The sequence below is a fragment of the Bubalus bubalis genome, chromosome 16 (genome assembly GCF_019923935.1).
Source record: "Bubalus bubalis isolate 160015118507 breed Murrah chromosome 16, NDDB_SH_1, whole genome shotgun sequence".
Taxonomy (NCBI): Eukaryota; Metazoa; Chordata; class Mammalia; order Artiodactyla; family Bovidae; genus Bubalus; species Bubalus bubalis.
The window spans coordinates 23199843-23219255 of record NC_059172.1 but is presented as its reverse complement, the minus strand read 5'-3'; the positions used below and the strand labels follow the sequence as shown (position 1 = coordinate 23219255).

At 40.1% G+C, this 19413-nt stretch overlaps 1 protein-coding gene across 1 annotated transcript in view; it reads right to left on the bottom strand.

The window, feature by feature from the left end:
• Positions 1-9012: 9012 nt before the first annotated feature.
• The window catches only part of DCDC1 (doublecortin domain containing 1), a 469967-nt gene continuing 459566 nt past the window's right edge, over positions 9013-19413 (bottom strand). Inside the window, exons 37-38 of the mRNA XM_006060826.3 lie at positions 12950-13100; positions 9013-9613 (exon numbers count right to left, since the gene is read on the bottom strand). Of these exons, the coding sequence (XP_006060888.3) occupies positions 9465-9613; positions 12950-13100 (300 nt within the window). The 3' untranslated portion in view covers positions 9013-9464. The remainder of the gene's footprint in view (positions 9614-12949; positions 13101-19413) is intronic.

The window sequence follows — 19413 nt, the reverse complement described above, 5'->3', positions numbered from 1 at the left end:
CAGTAGTAAGTGCTACAGTTGAGGTAAGCAAAGGGGGAGCACATGGAAGGCAGCTCCCAACAGAACTGGGTGTGAGGAGGGGTCGGGGACTTTTCCCCAGAAAGCTGTCGGAGGAGAATATGTATAGGTAACACACGATCTAAGGGAACCAAGGGCACTTTTAGGATGAGTGGAATACAAACCTCTGTGAACACAGGAGTGACGAAACAGACTGCAGGGTGAGGGGAGCATGGTCTCCCCAAGGCATGGGTGGAGTGTATTCTACACTTAGATGACAGTCCAGGGCACCGGAAGTTTTTAAGCAAGACAGTAACATGATTTGATTTTCATTCCTGAAAGATCATTCTGGCTACTACTTGGATAAAGAATTGGAGAGGAGTGAGGCTGGGGTTACACCACGACTAGTTAGAAAAACCACCAGAATTGTCCACGGAAGCAATGGCAGCGGCTTAAGTGTAAGTAAACAACTTTGAAGCACTTAAAAGTCCCATAGACGCATCCCATTTTTCTCATAAACGCAGCTGCAAGTTGCTGAAATGAAAATTGACTTCCGTTGTCATGTCCGGAGTGAGACCAGAGGGTGGGGCTGCAGCCTGCTGCTCATGCTGTCTTGCGCGCTGCGCCCCACTGCAGCTGAGAACGCTTCCCTATGATGCCTCTTAAACACACAGCTTTAGTCCAATGCATCACTATGGCCCGTATCAACTTTTTCATGGGAACTGGGCAATATCTAACAGGGAATACCACTCCTTGGGTGTCCTGGAATGTAACAAGGATTGACAACTCAAACACAGTTGATGACAGTCAAGTTCAGTGAGTAGAACTCACATTTCAGCATTGAGAAAGTTGCTAGCCAGGCTGACCTTGCAGAGTGGAGAAAGAAGGAAATATGATAACAAAAATCAAAATCCACAATGGAATCCAGCCTATCAAAACGACTGCATTAAACAAGAGGCAAGGAAAAGTCCGGTTTAAAAAAAAAGGTATTTGACTTTCTGAACTGATTTGAGAAAATTCCCTAGATGACAGAGTGTGTTAAGTTTTGCCAGGATGTCTCTGCAAAATCCACTTCCTCAGACAGACTTGTTTGTATTCAAAAGTTTAACTTAAGAGTCCATCCTGATATTGTAAGCAAAGTCACAGATTCCATCTTCAAGGTCATGTTGCTTGTATAGCCAAGACCACCAATGTTACACCATCAAAGTCAAATTTGAGGATGAGCCCAAGGACAAGCTTCTTATTGACTGAAGAGGAATAGAGTCAGCCTAGCTGATACCATGCTAATTTCATCCCTCAGGGGTGAAGGGAGAAAAGAATCATAACAAGAGCAGAATTATGGGTTTTATACTGCAAATGCCATGGAGCCCCAAATGCCAGCCAGGTCCACAGCTTCCTGAGGAAGGATCAGCCCACACCACCTTTGCCTACACAGGCAAGCTGTGCTTTGTATCATGGGATCCCTGACATCCTAATCTAATGGAATGAGTAAAAGGCAGCTACTGGCTGGCCTCCAACCATTCAGTCTTCCATCAGGAGACACAAAGAAAGTAATTCAGAGTGTAGAGTGGCCCTAGAGCCAAAAGAAATACAAAAGGGAGGCAGGAAACAGAAGCCGTGAGTCAGCAGAAGCCCTGAGAGAAGACAAGAGAGCATCTTAGCCTAGAGCAGGAGAGCTCGTGGAAAAGGAAATTCACAGATCAAGAAGGACAGACATCACTTAGCTTGTAGTAGTAGAACTGTTCTCATTCTGAAGACGTAGTTAAAATTCTTTGAATCCATTATTGGAAAAAAAATATTGCTCTGATGTTGAGCATCTTTTCATGTGTTTGTTAGCCATCTGTATGTCTTCATTGGAGAAATGTCTATTTAGTTCTTTGGCCCATTTTTTGATTGGGTTGTTTATTTTTCTGGAATTGAGCTGTAGAAGTTGCTTGTATATTTTTGAGATTAGTTGTCAGTTGCTTCATTTGCTATTATTTTCTCCCATTCTGAAGGCTGTCTTTTCACCTTGCTTAGAGTTTCCTTTGTTGTGCAGAAGCTGTTAAGTTTAATTAGGTCCCATTTGTTTATTTTTGCTTTTATTTCCAATATTCTGGGAGGTGGGTCATAGAGGATCCTGCCGTGATTTATGTCAGAGAGTGTTTTGCCTATGCTTTCCTCTAGAAGTTTTATAGTTTCTGGTCTTACGTTTAGATCTTTAATCCATTTTGAGTTTATTTTTGTGTATGGTGTTAGAAAGTGTTCTAGTTTCATTCTTTTAAAGTGGTTGACCAGTTTTCCCAGCACCACTTGTTAAAGAGATTGTCTTTAATCCATTGTATATTCTTGCCTCCTTTGTGCGAAACAGCAAAAGAGACACTGATGTATAGAACAGTCTTTTGGACTCTGTGGGAGAGGGAGAGGGTGGGATGACTTGGGAGAATGACACTGAAACATGTATAATATCATATATGAAATGAATCGCCAGTCCAGGTTCGATGCATGATACTGGTTGCTTGGGGCTGGTGCACTGGGATGACCCAGAGGGATGGTACAGGGAGGGAGGCGGGTTCGGGTGGGGAACACGTGCATACCTGTGGCGGATTCATGTTGATGTATGGCAAAACCAATACAATATTGTAAAGTAATTAACCTCCAATTAAAATAAATAAATTTATATTTTAAAAAATATTGCTCTGTAGAATACACTATTTAGGACAACTTTATTGTAACACATAAAATTCCAGGTAAATACATTTCATTGACTTAATAAAATTTCATTGACTTAAAAAAAAATACAGAGGAAAGCAGAAGTGAGGAAGAGGAGTGGTGGACGACGAGGTGTCCATCTGGACAGAGTCAGGCTGTGTCTCTGGAGAAGGCGATGGCACCCCACTCCAGTACTCTTGCCTGGAAAATCCCATGGATGGAGGAGCCTGGTGGGCTGCAGTCCATGGGGTCGCACAGAGTCGGACACGACTGAAGCAACTTAGCAGCAGCAGCAGCAGCAGGCTGTGTCTCTGGAACAGAGACCACCATGAAGCCTGTGTGCTGGGCTCTCCCATGCTTTCCCCTTTCTTTGTTAATCCTCCTAACAAACCTCCACCTCCGGAGGGAAATTGAGTGTGTCTCTAACGTGTAACCTGAGCAAGCTTAATTTAACATACAATGTCTAGTGCAGCTTTCATGTTATTAATAGTTCCCTTTAACCACTGCACTTAAAATAGAAAAACCCAGACTTGTTAGCATGACCTACAAGGCCCTCCACAATCTGGGCTGGTGCCCACTCCTCCCACCTCAACTCATGCTTGTCACCCCAACATCCCAGCCTATTCACTATTCAAGTAGTCACCCACCTACTTCATTCACCTTTACATGCCCAGTACCCGGAACAGTATCTGAAGGTAGAAACAGATGAATTAGGTCTTCGAAAATCTTATTTATTTTTATAGCTTCTAACGAAAGTATCTCCCAACCTATGTGGATTTCATTTATGGGACAGAGAACTACTCTGAAAATTAATTTTTCTGAGAGCCATTGTTATTGAACTGAAATAATATCCCATGGAATTGTACACTGTTAGATGAGCCTGCCGGGGATGTGGGTGGCTCAGGCTTCTGTATTAACCAAACCTGGAGAAAACACAGATGAGAGAGGCTCAGCCTTCCCCATAGTAAGCAGCTCCTTCACTGGAGAAAGGGTTGTATGTGCTTAGTTTCTTAGTCATGCCAGACTCTTTGCAACCCTATGGACTGTAGCCTACCAGGCTCCTGTGTGTCTATGGGATTTTCTAGGAAAGAATACTGGAGTGGGTTGCCATTCCCTTCTCCAGGGGATCTTCCCCACCTGGGATCGAACCCACCTCTCCTGCATCTCCTGCATTGCAGGCAGATTCTTTATCTGCTGGGAGAAAGGGCTACTTTGGTAAATAAGACCCCTGTTCCTGTTCCACAGCTCTCTCAGTTTGTACATATAAAAATGCATAAGAAAACCCCAGGAAGCTGGATGTTTCCCCACCTTCAAAATTACTCTGCTCTCCGATTCACGTACCATAGCCCTGACATTATTTCTGTGACCTTTAAGATAGCAGATGTTATCAGCACTGACGGCAGCTTATTTAACACAGGAGGCTTCGTCACCTCAAACTTCTTCGTGTTTCCTCCAGTGTCTATGTCCTGGTTACCATCTCTGGGTGGTTAGTTTCCGACTCCATTCTTTCTCAAGGAAACAGTGAGGAGTAAACATGAGAGCATTTAGACTCAAACCCCCACACAGGCAATAATTGCTTCTTTGCCTTCATAGCCCCTGAGCACCAAGGTAAAAGGGGCCACAGTGTTCTCAGAAGTGGTGTTTAGTGCTTGAGCCATGCCCAGCTGACAAGCACAGAACCCTGGCCGAGTTTCCACATGTGTGGTCAGCTACCACCCTCCGTGACTGGGGCTTGCTACCTGCAGACTCCTTGCCCCACTTCAGGGGTACAGAAGAAAAATTTCTGCCATTGAGCCTGGGCCTCTGTATTTTATCAAGCTCCCCAGGCGACATATGCACAGGAAACTCTGAGAATCATATTAAGGAAGCATCCCTTGCTGATCCACAAATTGCTCCAGGGAGAGTTACTGTTAAAATGAAAGACAGGATTGAAAGGCCCTTAGAAGAGAAAAGGGGCTTCCCTGGTGGCTCAGATGGTAAAGAAGCTGCCTGCAATGCAGGAGACCCAGTTCTATCCCTGGGTCAGGAAGATCCCCTGGAGTAGGAAATGACAACCCACTCCAGTATTCTTGCCCAGAGAATTCCATGGACAGAGGAGCCTGGCAGGCAACAATCCACGGATTGCAAAAAATTGAACACAACTGAGAGACTAAGACACACACAGAAGAGAAAAAGTAAGGAAGATTGAGGAGAGAAGACCGAAAGGCAAGGAGAGAGAAGAACTGGAAGGAAGCAGGGAAAGAGTGGTAGAGATGAACACAGAGAATCAAATCTACTAATCCTAGCAGTTCTGTAAGGCTCCCACCTCTCCTCCATTCCTTTCTGGCAGCGTCTGCAGGGTAATTTAAGGAGAACTGCTGGTGGTGGCATCTAGACATTGACCCCTCAACTGTTCTAGCTAGGGTCTGCCCAGAGCTGACATTCTTGGACAAGCTCTGCTGGGGTTAAAACCCCAAGTTCAAAACTTCTAGCGCTGCTAGAGACAGTGTTCATTGCTCGGTCACGTCCAACTCTTTGTGACCCCATGGACTATAGCCCGCCAGGCCCTTCTGTCCATGGAATTCTCCACGCAAGAATACTGGAGTGGGTAGCCATTCCCTTCTCCAGGGGATCTGCCCAACCCAGGGGTCTAACCCAGGCATCCTGCATTGCAGGCAGATTCTTTACTGTCTGAGCCACCAGGGAAGTCTCGGACTGCTAAGTCAGGACCTAATCGAGCCAGTGGTTGACTGAACCATCTATCTACCCCTAAACCAGCACAAGAATGCAGCAGACAATGAATGATAGCAGATCCAATTCGGAATCACCACTGTACTTGCCATATAAATATAATTTCCTGTCTCCTTTCTTCCTCCCTCCCCCAACCCAGTTGCACCCTGGGCACAAGCACGTCCTCTCTCCTCATATATTTCTATTTGCACACATGGCACAGCGTGACAGCCTATTGATAGTGTTTCATATTACAGACTCACAGACCTAGGAAATGCTATAGCTGGCAGCAGGCGACCACTGAATGTCCGTCATTTTTACTCTCATCAGCACTCACCTGAGTGGTCTTTGTTGATCTTTTTTTTTTTTTTTTTTTTTTTTCAATAGTTGATCTTGCTTTGCATTTGCTTTTGGGCAAGCAGCCCCAAACCAGGCCTTTTACTTAGAATTCTCGCTTATTGCTTTTTGAGAACAAAACTGCTGCTCTTTCTTTCTGCTAAACCCCACTTGAGGAGGCGTTGAGATCTGCTCAGAGGCAGGAGGGAACTAGAGCCACTGATTTAACGAAACCAACTGAGGATCACCACTGGGTCCAAATTCCATTTAACTGAGGACATTTACATCTGATTTGTGACGATCTAGAATAACATGGACCTAAGTGGTTTGATCACTCCCTTTTAAATGATGTCAGAAAAAAATGTGTTGTTTGGGTGAATTGTAAGTCTAACACTCAGCAGCACACGTGGCTATTAATAAAGGTTAGCTCACACATGCTGCTGCCACTGGCCACAATTTCTAAGTGATTCTCTTGCAAAAGAGAACAGAGGTATTTTTACCTTTTGTGGTGGTTTGCTTGTTTGCTTTGCTTTCTTGATCCGTACAAAAAAATATTCAGTTATTATAAACAATCAAGAACAAAATGGAAATTCAGGGTTATCACACCACAAAACTACATCTGGATTTTGAATCCCTTCTAATGTGTCCTGTTTTATAAACCTGCCATAAGTACACAGATAGAACACTTATTTATAAATGGTGCCATAATCTCAAAATGTTTGTCAAGCGTTCAGACACGTTGTTTTCAGTTAGTTTACTTAAAAATATGCAACTTCATCCCAACACTTAATCAGGTAACAAAGGCTAGAGGTGGGACAGAAACATCCAGAAAATTCTTACTCCCAAGGACAATCACAAACGTGGGTACATGGTTGATTAACATCTGGATCAACTTAAGGGTGTTTGCAAACCAGCAGGAAATAAATTTCGGGAGAACACCACAGACTTGAGGATGGTTGCTTTAGTATTTAATAATAAATGATTTCCAGTTGATAGAAAAATATTGAAATGTGACTTATATATACGAGGCTGATTCAAATTTGATAAGCATGTCCCCAAAGGAAATTACTGGGTTTATTAAAATCCTCGGAGGGTTGAATTGAATTAAAATAGTCTTATCCTATAGCCCTTGCTCAAGGTGGAGTAACTGCCCTCCAGTCCACATAGTTGGTGATCATAAAAGGGCAAAAGAGCAAACTGTTGTGTATGCAACTTGAAATTTTGCCTCAGTGTGCTCTGCTTTTAGTGATGTCAGTCCACATGATCCAGGCGATCATAGAAGAAGGTCAATAATAAAGAGCAGGGTTCTTAGTCTGAAGTTAAAAATGGCTACGAACTGCCAAGATACCCTGCACAAGCCATCGTCAACAAAGTACATGTCACTGCCTTGCTGGTAAAATGTGATGTGTTGATGACTGTTATATTACATCTAAAATCACATTTACGAGTAATAGAAAAGTTCAGTTAAGAGTTCTGCCTTGCGTCTCCTGGTACACTGATACAATGTTGTGTGATATTACCAATTTTCGCTTCAGACGTGTTCACACACAACAGTGAAGGCTTCACAAGAATCTGCACATTTGATCCATGGTGAAATCACGCCATTTTCATAGCAAATCAACTCTTCCTTGGCAGCAAAATGATAGATACTTTTTCACCTAGAGAAATGCCCTTCTTTTCAAGGAATCTGGAAAAAAATAAAACTAGTTCTATGTCTCTGGGGATTGTAATCCAGTTTTTATAAGAAGAGGCCCAGCAGGTAAGAATCCTACTGGCCCACTTTGTGACTGGGAGTATGTTCCTTAACCCTTCTCGTTCGACAAAAGGAAAAGCGGAATCGGGGCACGTGCAATCCTTCTTTCATATGTATCACAAAGGTGTCCTGGAATGCCTTCACGTCTCTAACAGCGCACAACACACAGAGAAGAGGTCTGCAAAAGGGCAAATTGTTGTGGATGCAACTTGAAATTTTGCCTCAATGTGCTAGGCTTTTAGTAGTGTCAGAGGCAGCAGGAATTTATTCCTGCAACCTGACTGATCTGCAGACTGGGAGTAAATGCTAGGCCTTTTGCAGCGATTACCAGGAGCCCCCCTTCAGTAGAAATGATCTACTGCCTTCCTGAACCACATTCCAGTGGTGGCTTGAGGAGCGAGCCCAGCTGAGCCATTCTGTACACTTCTAGCCAGGCTGCTATTTATACTCAGATGGAGATGCCAAAGGCTTTCAGAGGAAGAAAGAAGAGCATTTCTCTGGAAAATTTTTTACCAGAACTAGAAACCAAACTCTGGTGTGTCACTGATATTTTTCTTAGAAAATAATTCTTTCTTCACAGCAGAAAGAAATTAAAAGGTAAGTTATCTTCCTGTGGTATTGTTACATACGATTGCTAAGGATCTCCCTTGACCCCTTAAGAAAAATCCTCACATGATTTTTTTTTAATTTTATTTTATTTTTAAACTTTACATAATTGTATTAGTTTTGCCAAATATCAAAATGAATCTGCCACAGGTATACATGTGTTCCCCATCCTGAACCCTCACATGATTTTTTTCCTTCAACTGGTACATATATCCTTTCCCTAAGTTTCGGTATTCAGGACACAGTCCACGGCTTTTGGTTACTGAGCTTACGTCAGAAATGATGCAGCTTCACTCTGTGAATAACATCTAGCTGCGCTCATGAGGAGTCCTATTACCACAGGCCAAACTGAGGGGAAGTGGGAAGAGGAAAAAGCAATTCATGTGGGGTTTGGTGGCCACCAGCCATTTCATTTTCATTTAACAAATGTAGGATTTTAACATGGAAACTTGAAAAATAAAGTGGCTGAGCCAGAAAAATGTCAGTTTGACTCAAATTTAGCATTAGGTAGTCAAAGAGTCTTTGTTACTATCAAATTGTATATATATATATAATTTATATATGTAATATAAAATTATTTTTATATATAGTACATATACTACTTGACCCTACTAAATATAACTATATATATATATATACACACACACTACAATTATCAGTCTATTTTATTATCAAATTATATATAAGAATAATAAAATATTTTGTTGTTGTTGTTTAGTCACTACACCATGTCTGATTCTTTGTGACCCCATGGACTGTATCCTGCCAGGCTCCTCTGTCCATGGGATTTCTCAGGGAGGAATATTAGAATGGGTTGCCATTTCCTTCTCCAAGGAATATTCCAGATGCAGGAATCGAACCCACATCTCCTGCAATGAGAGGCAGTTCCTCTACCGCTGATCCACCAGGGAAGCCCAATGTACAATGAATAATATAAAATTATTTATATATATATAGTACATATACTACTCTTGATCCTACTAAATTTAAATACATATGTAAATATATATACACACACTACAATCGTCAGTCTATTTTATTATCAAATTATATATAAGAAGAAAAAAGTATATATATATAATAATATATGCTATTTGATCCCACAAAACTATTTTTCAGTAATAACAAATATTTTCCTTTTTCTTTCCCTGGGAGAAAATACACCTAAGATAGTTTACTGTCATTGCTTTGTCGAGTTTTGCTGTCTTTCTAAGAACAGATTTGAGGCATCAAATGCCACTGTGTAAAATGGAGAGGGTATAATGTTTAAAGGAGATGGTATAAAATTAAGAACGATGACTAGTCATCATGTCCCATCCTAGCAAACACATAAGTATGCCCACACACCTATCCCAGTGAAGCACAGCCCAAACTAGGAGGGCTCCGCCAGGACTTCAGGGTGTGAAGGCACCAGGGAATGCAGCTTTGTGGATGGCGACAGCACGATGTCTGTGGCTGGAGGGCCCCGCTGCCTGCAGATTCGGGCATAATTTGCTCTGATCTCCACCAGTTGCTTTAACTCTGTTAAAAAAAATTATTTCGAGAGATAAGTCAATGTATTTATAGCAAATAATTAAAAGTTCAGGATGATGAAAAACTCGAAGATCCTTCAGAAACCCTCGACTCCCACGCCAGACTCTCTCATTACACACTTGACTTGCTTATCACATCAGATATGTGTTAACATTCTTTGGATTTCTACAGAATGGCAGTTGCTAGAGAGGGCTTCCTTCCAAGCTTTTTATAAAGCCTGAATTGGAAGCTAACCTAGAAGTGGTCTAAAAATTGAGCCCACTGAAAAGATGGTAAACACAGCATTGAGAACCGTGTTCAGAGTTGAAGGCAAATGGCATAAAGCACTCTTTTAATTTTGTTAGGGGTTTGTGTGAAAGACACCATTCTAACAGTGTCTGATTTGTTTTGCCAAAACAAATCCATTTTTCAAAGACCAAATGTGATTCTTTGGTGACTTTCACATGCTGAATGTTTTTACATTATAGTACATAAAATAAGTTCTTATTAGGCGTTTAGTTTTGAAAGTCCCAAGCTGCCTTATTTCCTACTACATACTTAAGTCAAATTATGAACAGCATGATTCATTAAATGTCCCTTCACAAGAGTCTATATATATACATGTATATATATATATATATGCTAGTAGCATTTCTCTCTCTTTTTTAAAGCATTCTCAGTGTTTAGATTTCTACCAAATGATTATTTCTCATTTAATTATTTCAGGAAAAACAATAAAATGGCACTTCATATAATAAAATAACTTTCTAATAGCAACTAAGTTAGACTGTCTGCTATCAGTTAGATTTTCTAGAACATATATCACCCACTGAAAAGATCTTAGACAACTAGGGAAACCACTAACACTTTCACCATTAAAGGAATATGAGGACCCATTTTAAGAGGAGAAGAAACAGCTCTTTCACATCATAGTAATCGATGTGGTTAAAGAATTGAAGACGCAAAAATGAATGTCTATATAGCCTTGTCAAAGGTGTACAGAGCTAATAAGGAAGAAAATGGTAGGAAGAGTAATGTTTGCATTTTCAGTTTTCTCTTTTTTTTTTTTTTGCAGTTTTTATGGGTAACAAGCTTGCTTCTGGGAAGGTAGCCTACATTTCTCTCTGTGTTTTGGATACCTCTCTGGATAGGTTGGAGAAGGCAGTGGCAACCCATTCCAGTACTCTTGCCTGGCAAATCCCATGGACGGAGGAGCCTGGTGGGCTGCAGTCCATGGGGTCACTAGGAGTTGGACACGACTGAGCTACTTCACTTTCACTTTTCACTTTCATGCATTGGAGAAGGAAATGGCAACCCACTCCAGTGTTCTTGCCTGGAGAATCCCAGGGACGGGGGAGCCTGGTGGGCTGCCGTCTCTGGGGTCGCAGAGTCGGACACGACTGAAGCAACTTAGCAGCAGCAGCAGCAGCTGGCTAGGTTGCCTGTTATTTATCTGAAAGGCCCAGTGAATACAGTGGGGCCAGGAGGGTGAGGTCCAAGCAACAGAAGGCCATCCCAAGAGTACGAAAGATTAAGCATAAATAACGAAAGGACTAGGAAGGTACCTTCTACCACACCACTTACTATTCAATTACTTCAAGTGTGTTCATATACTTAACTAGATCCAAAACTCTTTCAGGGAAGGAAACCTGGCTTACACTTCTTTTATTGGCTATAGAATACAGAAAGCTGTCAATTAGTACTTCCTGTTAAGAACAACATCACTGGTTCATTCTAAGTAATTCTTCTAAATAATTATGTAATGAGGGTCACCAAGAACTAGGGTGAGATGTAATGGTGAATGATGGGGACAAATACAAAGAATATAAAGATTAATGCCCTTCTTTGATGTAGGATGGTGCTGGGGGAATCTGTGTGGTATCCTCAGAATAGTGTTAGGCATCTCAATAATTCCTTGTCTTCCTGCATTTTAGTTTTCATTCCCATATTTTTGCCCTTTTTAGGCTAAGTGTAAAGATAGGATTGCAACTGTTGTAAAATTTTTTGGTTTATATATCTTATATATGACATAGGTCCATCTAGTCAAGGCTATAGTTTTTCCAGTGGTCATGTATGGATGTGAGAGTTGGACTGTGAAGAAAGCTGAGCGCTGAAGAATTGATGCTTTTGAAATGTGGTGTTGGAGAAGATTCTTGAGAGTCCCTTGGACTGCAAGGAGGTCCAACCAGTCCATCCTAAAGGAGATAGTCCTGGGTGTTCATTGGAAGGACTGATGCTAAAGCTGAAACTCCAGTACTTTGGCCATCTCATGTGAAGAGGTAACTCATTGGAAAAGACCCTGATTCTGGGAGGGGTTGGGGGCAGGAGGAGAAGGGGATGACAGAGGATGAGATGGCTGGATGGCATCACCGACTCGATGGACATGAGTTTGAGTGAACTCCCGAAGTTGGTGATGGACAGGGAGGCCTGGTGTGCTGCGATTCATGGGGTCTCAGAGTCAGACACGACTGAGCGACTGAACTGAACTGAACTGAATAATAATTTTATGGTGGCTTTTAAAAGAGATAACCTAACATTCATTATTTTTAAAATCCCAGGTAATTCATTTCTGTTTTTTTTTCCCACATCACGTGGCATGTGAGATCCTAGTTCCCTGGACCAAGGATTGACCTGTGCCCCCTGCAGTGGAAGCACAGAGTCTTAACCACTGGACTGCTATGGATGTCTCCTGAATCTTCTGATTTCCTTTAAAATGTTATCAATGTTTTTCAGGATATCCTGAAAATTCTGTCTTTGTTAATGTAGACCTACCCCAGAAAGGGGTTTTAAATTCCTCAGGATAAGTAGGATGAAAGACAAGAATTGGTTTAATACCAAATGTTATGTTCTCTTCCATTTCTAACATTTATCAAAAAAATTATTGAAATATAGACAAGATAATAAACAAGCATATATTTACTTATTAGTAAACAAAATAAATCTGTAAAGTGTATATTTGTTTTTTAAAGAAGCATTAAGTTTTAAATAACTTGCAAAGTAGGAAATCAAGGATGCCTGACTTTCCTCAGGGTGCATGCTAAAAAATGAATACCTTCAAAGAAGGCCTTTTAGAATTTCTACAACTAAAGCCCCTTGGATAAAACTCAAGACTAACAGAACTTTCATTGAATGCTTTAGATCAAACAGTGTCAACAGTAAGCTTCCAACAAATAAATACATGGAATTTAACTTTAGTAATATGGCATACAAAAGTGTGGAGTAGGATAGTCATTAAAAATCATCATGATGGGATATAAAATTCAGTTAAAAAAAAAGCTCTTTGAAGAAACAAGTGAATGCTTTAATTCTTCAAAAACATGATGGAAAATAAATCATCACTCATACCTTGCTGAGTTCTAAAGCTACGCCCTGTAGACACACAGATGACCATGTCTCGCTCTATGTCATCCCAGGAGTGAATTGGCTCTCCGTCAGGGGTGTACAGTGCTCTGGCCGGGTGGGCCAGCTTGAGACGAGAGGAGCAGTCATTCAGCAGCTGAAACACAAAGAGACACATGCTGGGTGGGTGTGGGATGTCACAACATGTTTATATATTAAAGAATCAACTCCTTGAAGAGAACTATTATCATGATATAAGTATTCATTTTATTTATAATTGCTAGAAAGAGGTATACTGTGTAGCAAAGGGAACTCTACTCAATACTCTGTAATGACCTATATGGGAAAAGAATCTTAGAAAAAAAAAGAGTGGATATATGTATATGCCCTGATTCACTTTGCTGTATACCTGAAACTAACACCACAGTGTAAATCAGCTATACTCTGATAAAAATTTAAAAAGAAAAGAAAGAGGTATAGAAGGAGATGAGAAGGGTTTACAAATGTTCCCTAATGCGGTTAGACAGTGAGGAACTTCAGTGCTTGTCAGTGGATTCGTCCTTCTTGTTCTCTTCAGTTCAGTTCAGTTGCTCAGTTGTGTCTGACTCTTTGAGACCCCATGAACCACAGCACGCCAGGCCTCCCTGTCCATCACCAACTCCCAGAGTTTACTCAAACTCATGTCCATTGAGTCAGTGATGCCATCCAACCATCTCACCCTCTGTCATCCCCTTCTCCTCCTGCCTTCAATCTTTCCAGCATCAGGGTCTTTTCAAATTAGTCAGTTCTTTGCATCAGGTGACCAAAGTATTGGAGTTTCAGCTTCAACATCAGTCCTTTCAATGAACACTCAGGACTGACCTCCTTTAGGATGGACTGGTTGGATCTCCTGCAGTCCAAGGGACTCTCAAAAGTCTTCTCCAACACAACAGTTCAAAAGCATCAATTTTTCAGCACTCAGCTTTCTTTACAGTCCAACTCTCACATCCATACATGACCAACGGAAAAACCATAGCCTTGACTAGACAGAACTTTGTTGACAAAGTAATGTCTCTGCTTTTTAATGTGCTGTCTAGGTTGGCCATAACTTTCCTTCCAAGGAGTAAGCATCTTTTAATTTCATGGCTGCAGTCACCATCAGCAGTGATTTTGGAGCCCAAAAAAATAAAGTCTGCCACTGTTTCCATTGTTTCCCTATTTGTCATGAAGTGATGGGACTTGATGCCATGATCTTAGTTTTCTGAATGTTGAATTTTAAGCCAACTTTTTCACTCTCCTCTTTTATTTTCCTCAAGAGGCTCTTTAGTTCTTCTTAGCTTTCTGCCATAAGGGTGGTGTCATCTGCATATCTAAGATTATTGATATTTCTCCCAGCAATCCTGATTCCAGCTTGTGCTTCATCCAGCCCAGCGTTTCTCATGACGTACTCTGCATATAAGTTACATTGTTCTCTATTTTTCCATACAGAAGAGACTCCTTGCTGTTTAAGAAATGGCTCAGTGTGAAAGATCTTGACTTGAAGAATCTAGATTTGTGAGAATAGCTCAATATTTTTTTTTTTCCAATGAGCACAGCGCTAGAAGGACAAAAGCACTGGCCTGGCTCTGGCCTTTGTCTGACCTCAAACAAGTCAGGCAATGTGCCTACGAAAGAGTCTCTTCAACTATAAAATCAAAGTTTTGGTCTAATACCTCTTGGATTCTATGACTCTATTATCATCAAAGGTTTTTTTTTTTTAATTGGTAAATTAAAAATCTATCTGTTAGAGCCTAATTCAATTTCTTTCAATTTTCCTTGAAACAGTAAAAAAACACATGCACAGATGCAAAGTGTCAACAGTTTTAAAAAAGATCACTGAACCTGTTGCCAGACCCCTAAGGGTGGTTCCATCAGTGTGCATAAGACGTTAAGACAGAACATATAAGCAAGCAGGAGGAAAGTAAGAAATTTCCACACACCTTGCTTGTATGACTTTTACCTATCATCCAGGCCGGACAGCAGCTCTCCCAAAATGAAAGAGCCAGGTTCGCATGAGCCCCAGTCACCTAATACTTCTTTTTATACATCAAATTAGGGGCTACAACTCACAGCAATTCAGTTGTAGACCTGGGCAACTTATGGCATCTTGCTTCTGGAAAATGGTTTAGAAATATGAAGGAAGACAAGAGACAATCTCTCTATTGCATGAGATCATACAATTCAGAGACTGAATTTTTCACCCAGTATTTTGAGCAAGGGATGGATGCCCTGAATTGAGCAGTAACAGAAATTATCCCAGAATACATTCCCATTGTAGAGGAGGTAGTCAGACAGGAGCAGTGGGAGGAAAGACTTAAATGCAGTCCTATACCCCTTGCTGAATAATAGCCAGTCAGCAGCAATTTGATTCTGATTCAGGATCTACAGGAGGATCCTACAGCTCCCAAGTCAAAATTTAGGGGAACAAAAGAGAACTAGTGTCTCCTGTCAATAGAGCTCTCCTTGTACACGGAGATATAAATAGAAAAATGAACCTCAGCAATAAGAGGATTGTGAAAATATTCTATAACATAAACAGTATCTGTACACAAGGTGAAGAGGTTTTTTAAAAAGATTTAGAGCACAGATACATTTTAGAGTATCTGTATTGTGCTCCCCCAATTTTAATAAAATATGACTTCCACAGACACACACACACAGAGAAGTGAGATGACCACAGCTTAAAGGAAAGGAGCATTGCTGAGACACAGGCAGAGATAATGATGGTGATGGTGATGATGATCATCATAATAGCAGTTTAAATTTACTGGCACATTTCTATGGGCTAGAAACTTATTTAAAAGTTTCTAAGGATAATCTAATTTTATTTTGTGGGAATAATTATGATCCTCTTTTTCTTGGTGAGAAAAATGGAGAAGAGAGAGGCTAAATATCATAACCAAGGTCACACAGCTGGTAAGAGAAGAAACAGAGTTTTAAATTGATATGAATAGAGAGCTGAATGAGAGGCAACAAAATGAAAGATTCAGCAGTAGAATTAAACTCTGTCTTTAAAACAGAAAAAAAGCAGACTGAATATTATAGAAAATCAAGTTGAGAAAATCTCCTAGGATATAGAGGAAGAATAAGACAAAATTTATAAGAGAAAAGTTAAACATTTGTCACATCAGGACATCAGATATTAAACCTATATTAGTGGAGAAGAATTCAGAATATATAAATTTAAGGAATTATTAAAAAAAAAAACACAGAAGAAAATCCTCTTTTTTCAAACATGTCTTCATATCAAATAGGTTAACCCAAGATATGGCAAAGTTAATGAAAAAATGACTAATATTTAACTTTAACTGGGTTAAAAATAAGAATTTCAGACAAGGGGGGAAAATTCAGTTATGTTTAGACCTGTTTTCTGCAACACTGACTACTAAAGAAAATGAACCTTTTAGGGGAAAAGGTTTCAGTGTAAGAATTCAGTTTCCAGCTAAATTATTACTTTGGTTACAGGAAACAAAAGATATTCTTATATGTAGAAAAATTCAGAAAACATATCGCTCAGATACATTTCAGATTATTAAAAAAAAAGAATGAAATTCTTTCACTATGGAAAAGTCATGGTATAAAATGACTCATATTAAGCAGGAAGATCACTAGAACATGATACAACTGTTATAAAAAATGGTTAGAAAATAAATCAATTTAAACTTTTAAAATAAGTCTTTATAGGGAAAGTAAAAATGTAAAACATCACTAAAAAGGGACATGGAAAAGGAAAAATCAAAAAACAAAGCATTCCAACTTTCTATTTATGGAGGGGAAAAGATCCTGTTTCTTCTTTTTTCCATCATTAAGAATATTTAAGACCTTCTAGAACTAACACCCAAAAAAGTAGGAAGTCAAGAGATACATGGAGTAACAGGCAAATTTTGCCTTGGAGTACAAAACGAAGCAGTTGAAAGGCTAACAGAATTTTGCCAAGAGAATGCACTGGTCATAACAAACACCCTCTTCCAACAATACAAGAGAAGATTCTACACGTGGACATCACCAGATGGTCAATGCCAAAATCGACTGATTTATATTCCTTGCAGCCAAAGATGGAGAAGCTCTACACAGTCAGCAAAAACAAGACTGGGAGCGGATTGTGGCTCAGATCATGAACTTTTTGCCAAAATCAGACTGAAATTTAAGAAAGTAGGGAAAACCACCAGACCATTCAGGTATGACCTAAATCAAATCACCTGTGATTATACAGTAGAAGTGACAAATAGATTCAAGGGGTTAGATCTGATAGAGTGCCTGAAGAACTCTATCAAGTTCTGCCTCAAGTCAGGCTTCAGCAGTACACGAACCATGAACTTCCAGATGTTCAAGCTGGATTTAGAAAAGGCAGAAGAACCAGAGATCAAATTGACAACATCCAGTGGATCATTGAAAAAGCAAGAGAGTTCCAGAAAACCATCTACGTCTGCTTTATTGACTATGCCAAAACCTTTGACTGTGTGGATCACAACACACTGTGGAAAATTCTACAAGAGATGGGAATACCAGACCACCTGACCTACCTCCTGAGAAATCTGTATGCAAGTCAAGAAACATCAGTTAGAACTGGATATGGAACAACAGACTGGTTCCAAATCACGAAAGGAGTATGCCAAGGCTGTATATTGTCACCCTGCTTATTTAACTTATATGCAGAGTACATCATGAGAAATGCTGGGCTGGAAGAAGCATAAGCTAGAATCAAGATTGCTGGGAGAAATATCAATAATCTCAGATATGCAGATGACACCACCCTTATGGCAGAAAGCAAAGAAGAACTAAAGAGCCTCTTGATGAAAGTGAAAGAGGAGAGTGAAAAAGTTGACTTAAAACTCAACATTTAGAAAATGAAGATCATGGCATGTGGTCCCATCACTTCATCACAAATAGATGGGGAAATAATGGAAACAGTGGCAGACTTTATTTTTCGGGGCTCCAGAATCACTAAAGATGGTGACTGCAGCCATGAAATTAAAAGACACATGCTCCTTGGAGGAAAAGTGGACATCACATTAAAAAGCAGAGACATTACTTTACCAACAAAGGTCCATCTAGTCAAAGCTATGGTTTTTCCAGTAGTCATGTATGGATGTGAGAGATGGACTATAAAGAAAGCTGAGCACCAAAAAAATTGATGCTTTTGAATATCAATTGGAGAAGACTCTTGAGAGTCCCTTGGACTGCAAGGAGATCCAACCAGTCCATCCCAAAGGAAATCAGTCCTGAATATTCATTGTAAGAACTGATGCTGAAGCTGAAACTCCAATACTTTGGGCATCTGATGCAAAGAACTGACTCATTGGAAAAGACCCTGATTCTGGGAAAGATTGAAGGTGGGAGAAGAAGGGGGTGACAGAAGATGAGATGGCTTCATGGCATCACCGGCTCAATGGACATAAGTTTTAATAAACTCCAGGAGTTGGTGATGGACAGGGAGGCCTGGTGTACTGCAGTCCATGGGGCCGCAAAGAGTTGGACATAACTGAGCGACTGAACTGAACTGAAGGATATTTATTTTTACTACTATTTTTGTTGTTGTTCAGTCATCAGTCGTATCCAATTCTTTGCAGCTACTTGGACTGAAGCATACCATGCGTCCTTGTCCTTCATTATCTCCCAGAGTTTGTTCAAACTGATGTCCATTGAGTCAGTGATGCCATCCAACCACCTCATCCTCTGTTGCCCGTTCCTCCTCCTGCACTCATTCTTTCCCAGCATCAGGAACTCTCAATAGTCTTCACCAGCACCAGAGTTCTAAAGCAGTAATTCTTCGGGACTCAGCCTCCTTTATGGTCCAACTTTCATGTCCATACATGACTACTGGAAAAACCATAGCTTTGACTCTATGGACCTTCATCAGCAAAAGGATGTCTCTGCTTTTTAAATACACTGTCAAGTTTTGTCATAGCTTTTCTTCCGAGGAGCAAGCATCTTTTAATTAATCAATACAATAAAACAAAATCAAAATAAAAGAAATAGTTCTGAAAGAATAGGTAAAATCATCACCAGAGGAACTTAATATGATATCATTCTTAGAAAATTTATGGAAATGGATGAGAAATTAACAAAAAGAATGCTTAATAAAGTTGTCAAGCACAAAATAAATTATAAATCATTGATTGTTTTTTGTTGCTGTTCACCAAAGATATGTATTTAAGAAATACAGTGGGGGAAGTTCATTCCAACATCAAAGCTACTCAGAGCGACAATTAATTTAAAATATTAGGCCCTTATAAAAATTTTAAATTTTTATTGAAGGACAAAAATATTTATATATATAAAACAATGTCACACAATTCAATCTGGCTGCAAAGATCGAATATTCTAAAAGGTGTCGATTCTTATGAAAGTAATAGCCTAACACAGCTCTAGTCAAAACTTTGTAGGATGATTTTAGGGTGTTGAGGTGCAATTACAAAAGTCAACTAGAAAAATCAACAGGGCTTCCGTGG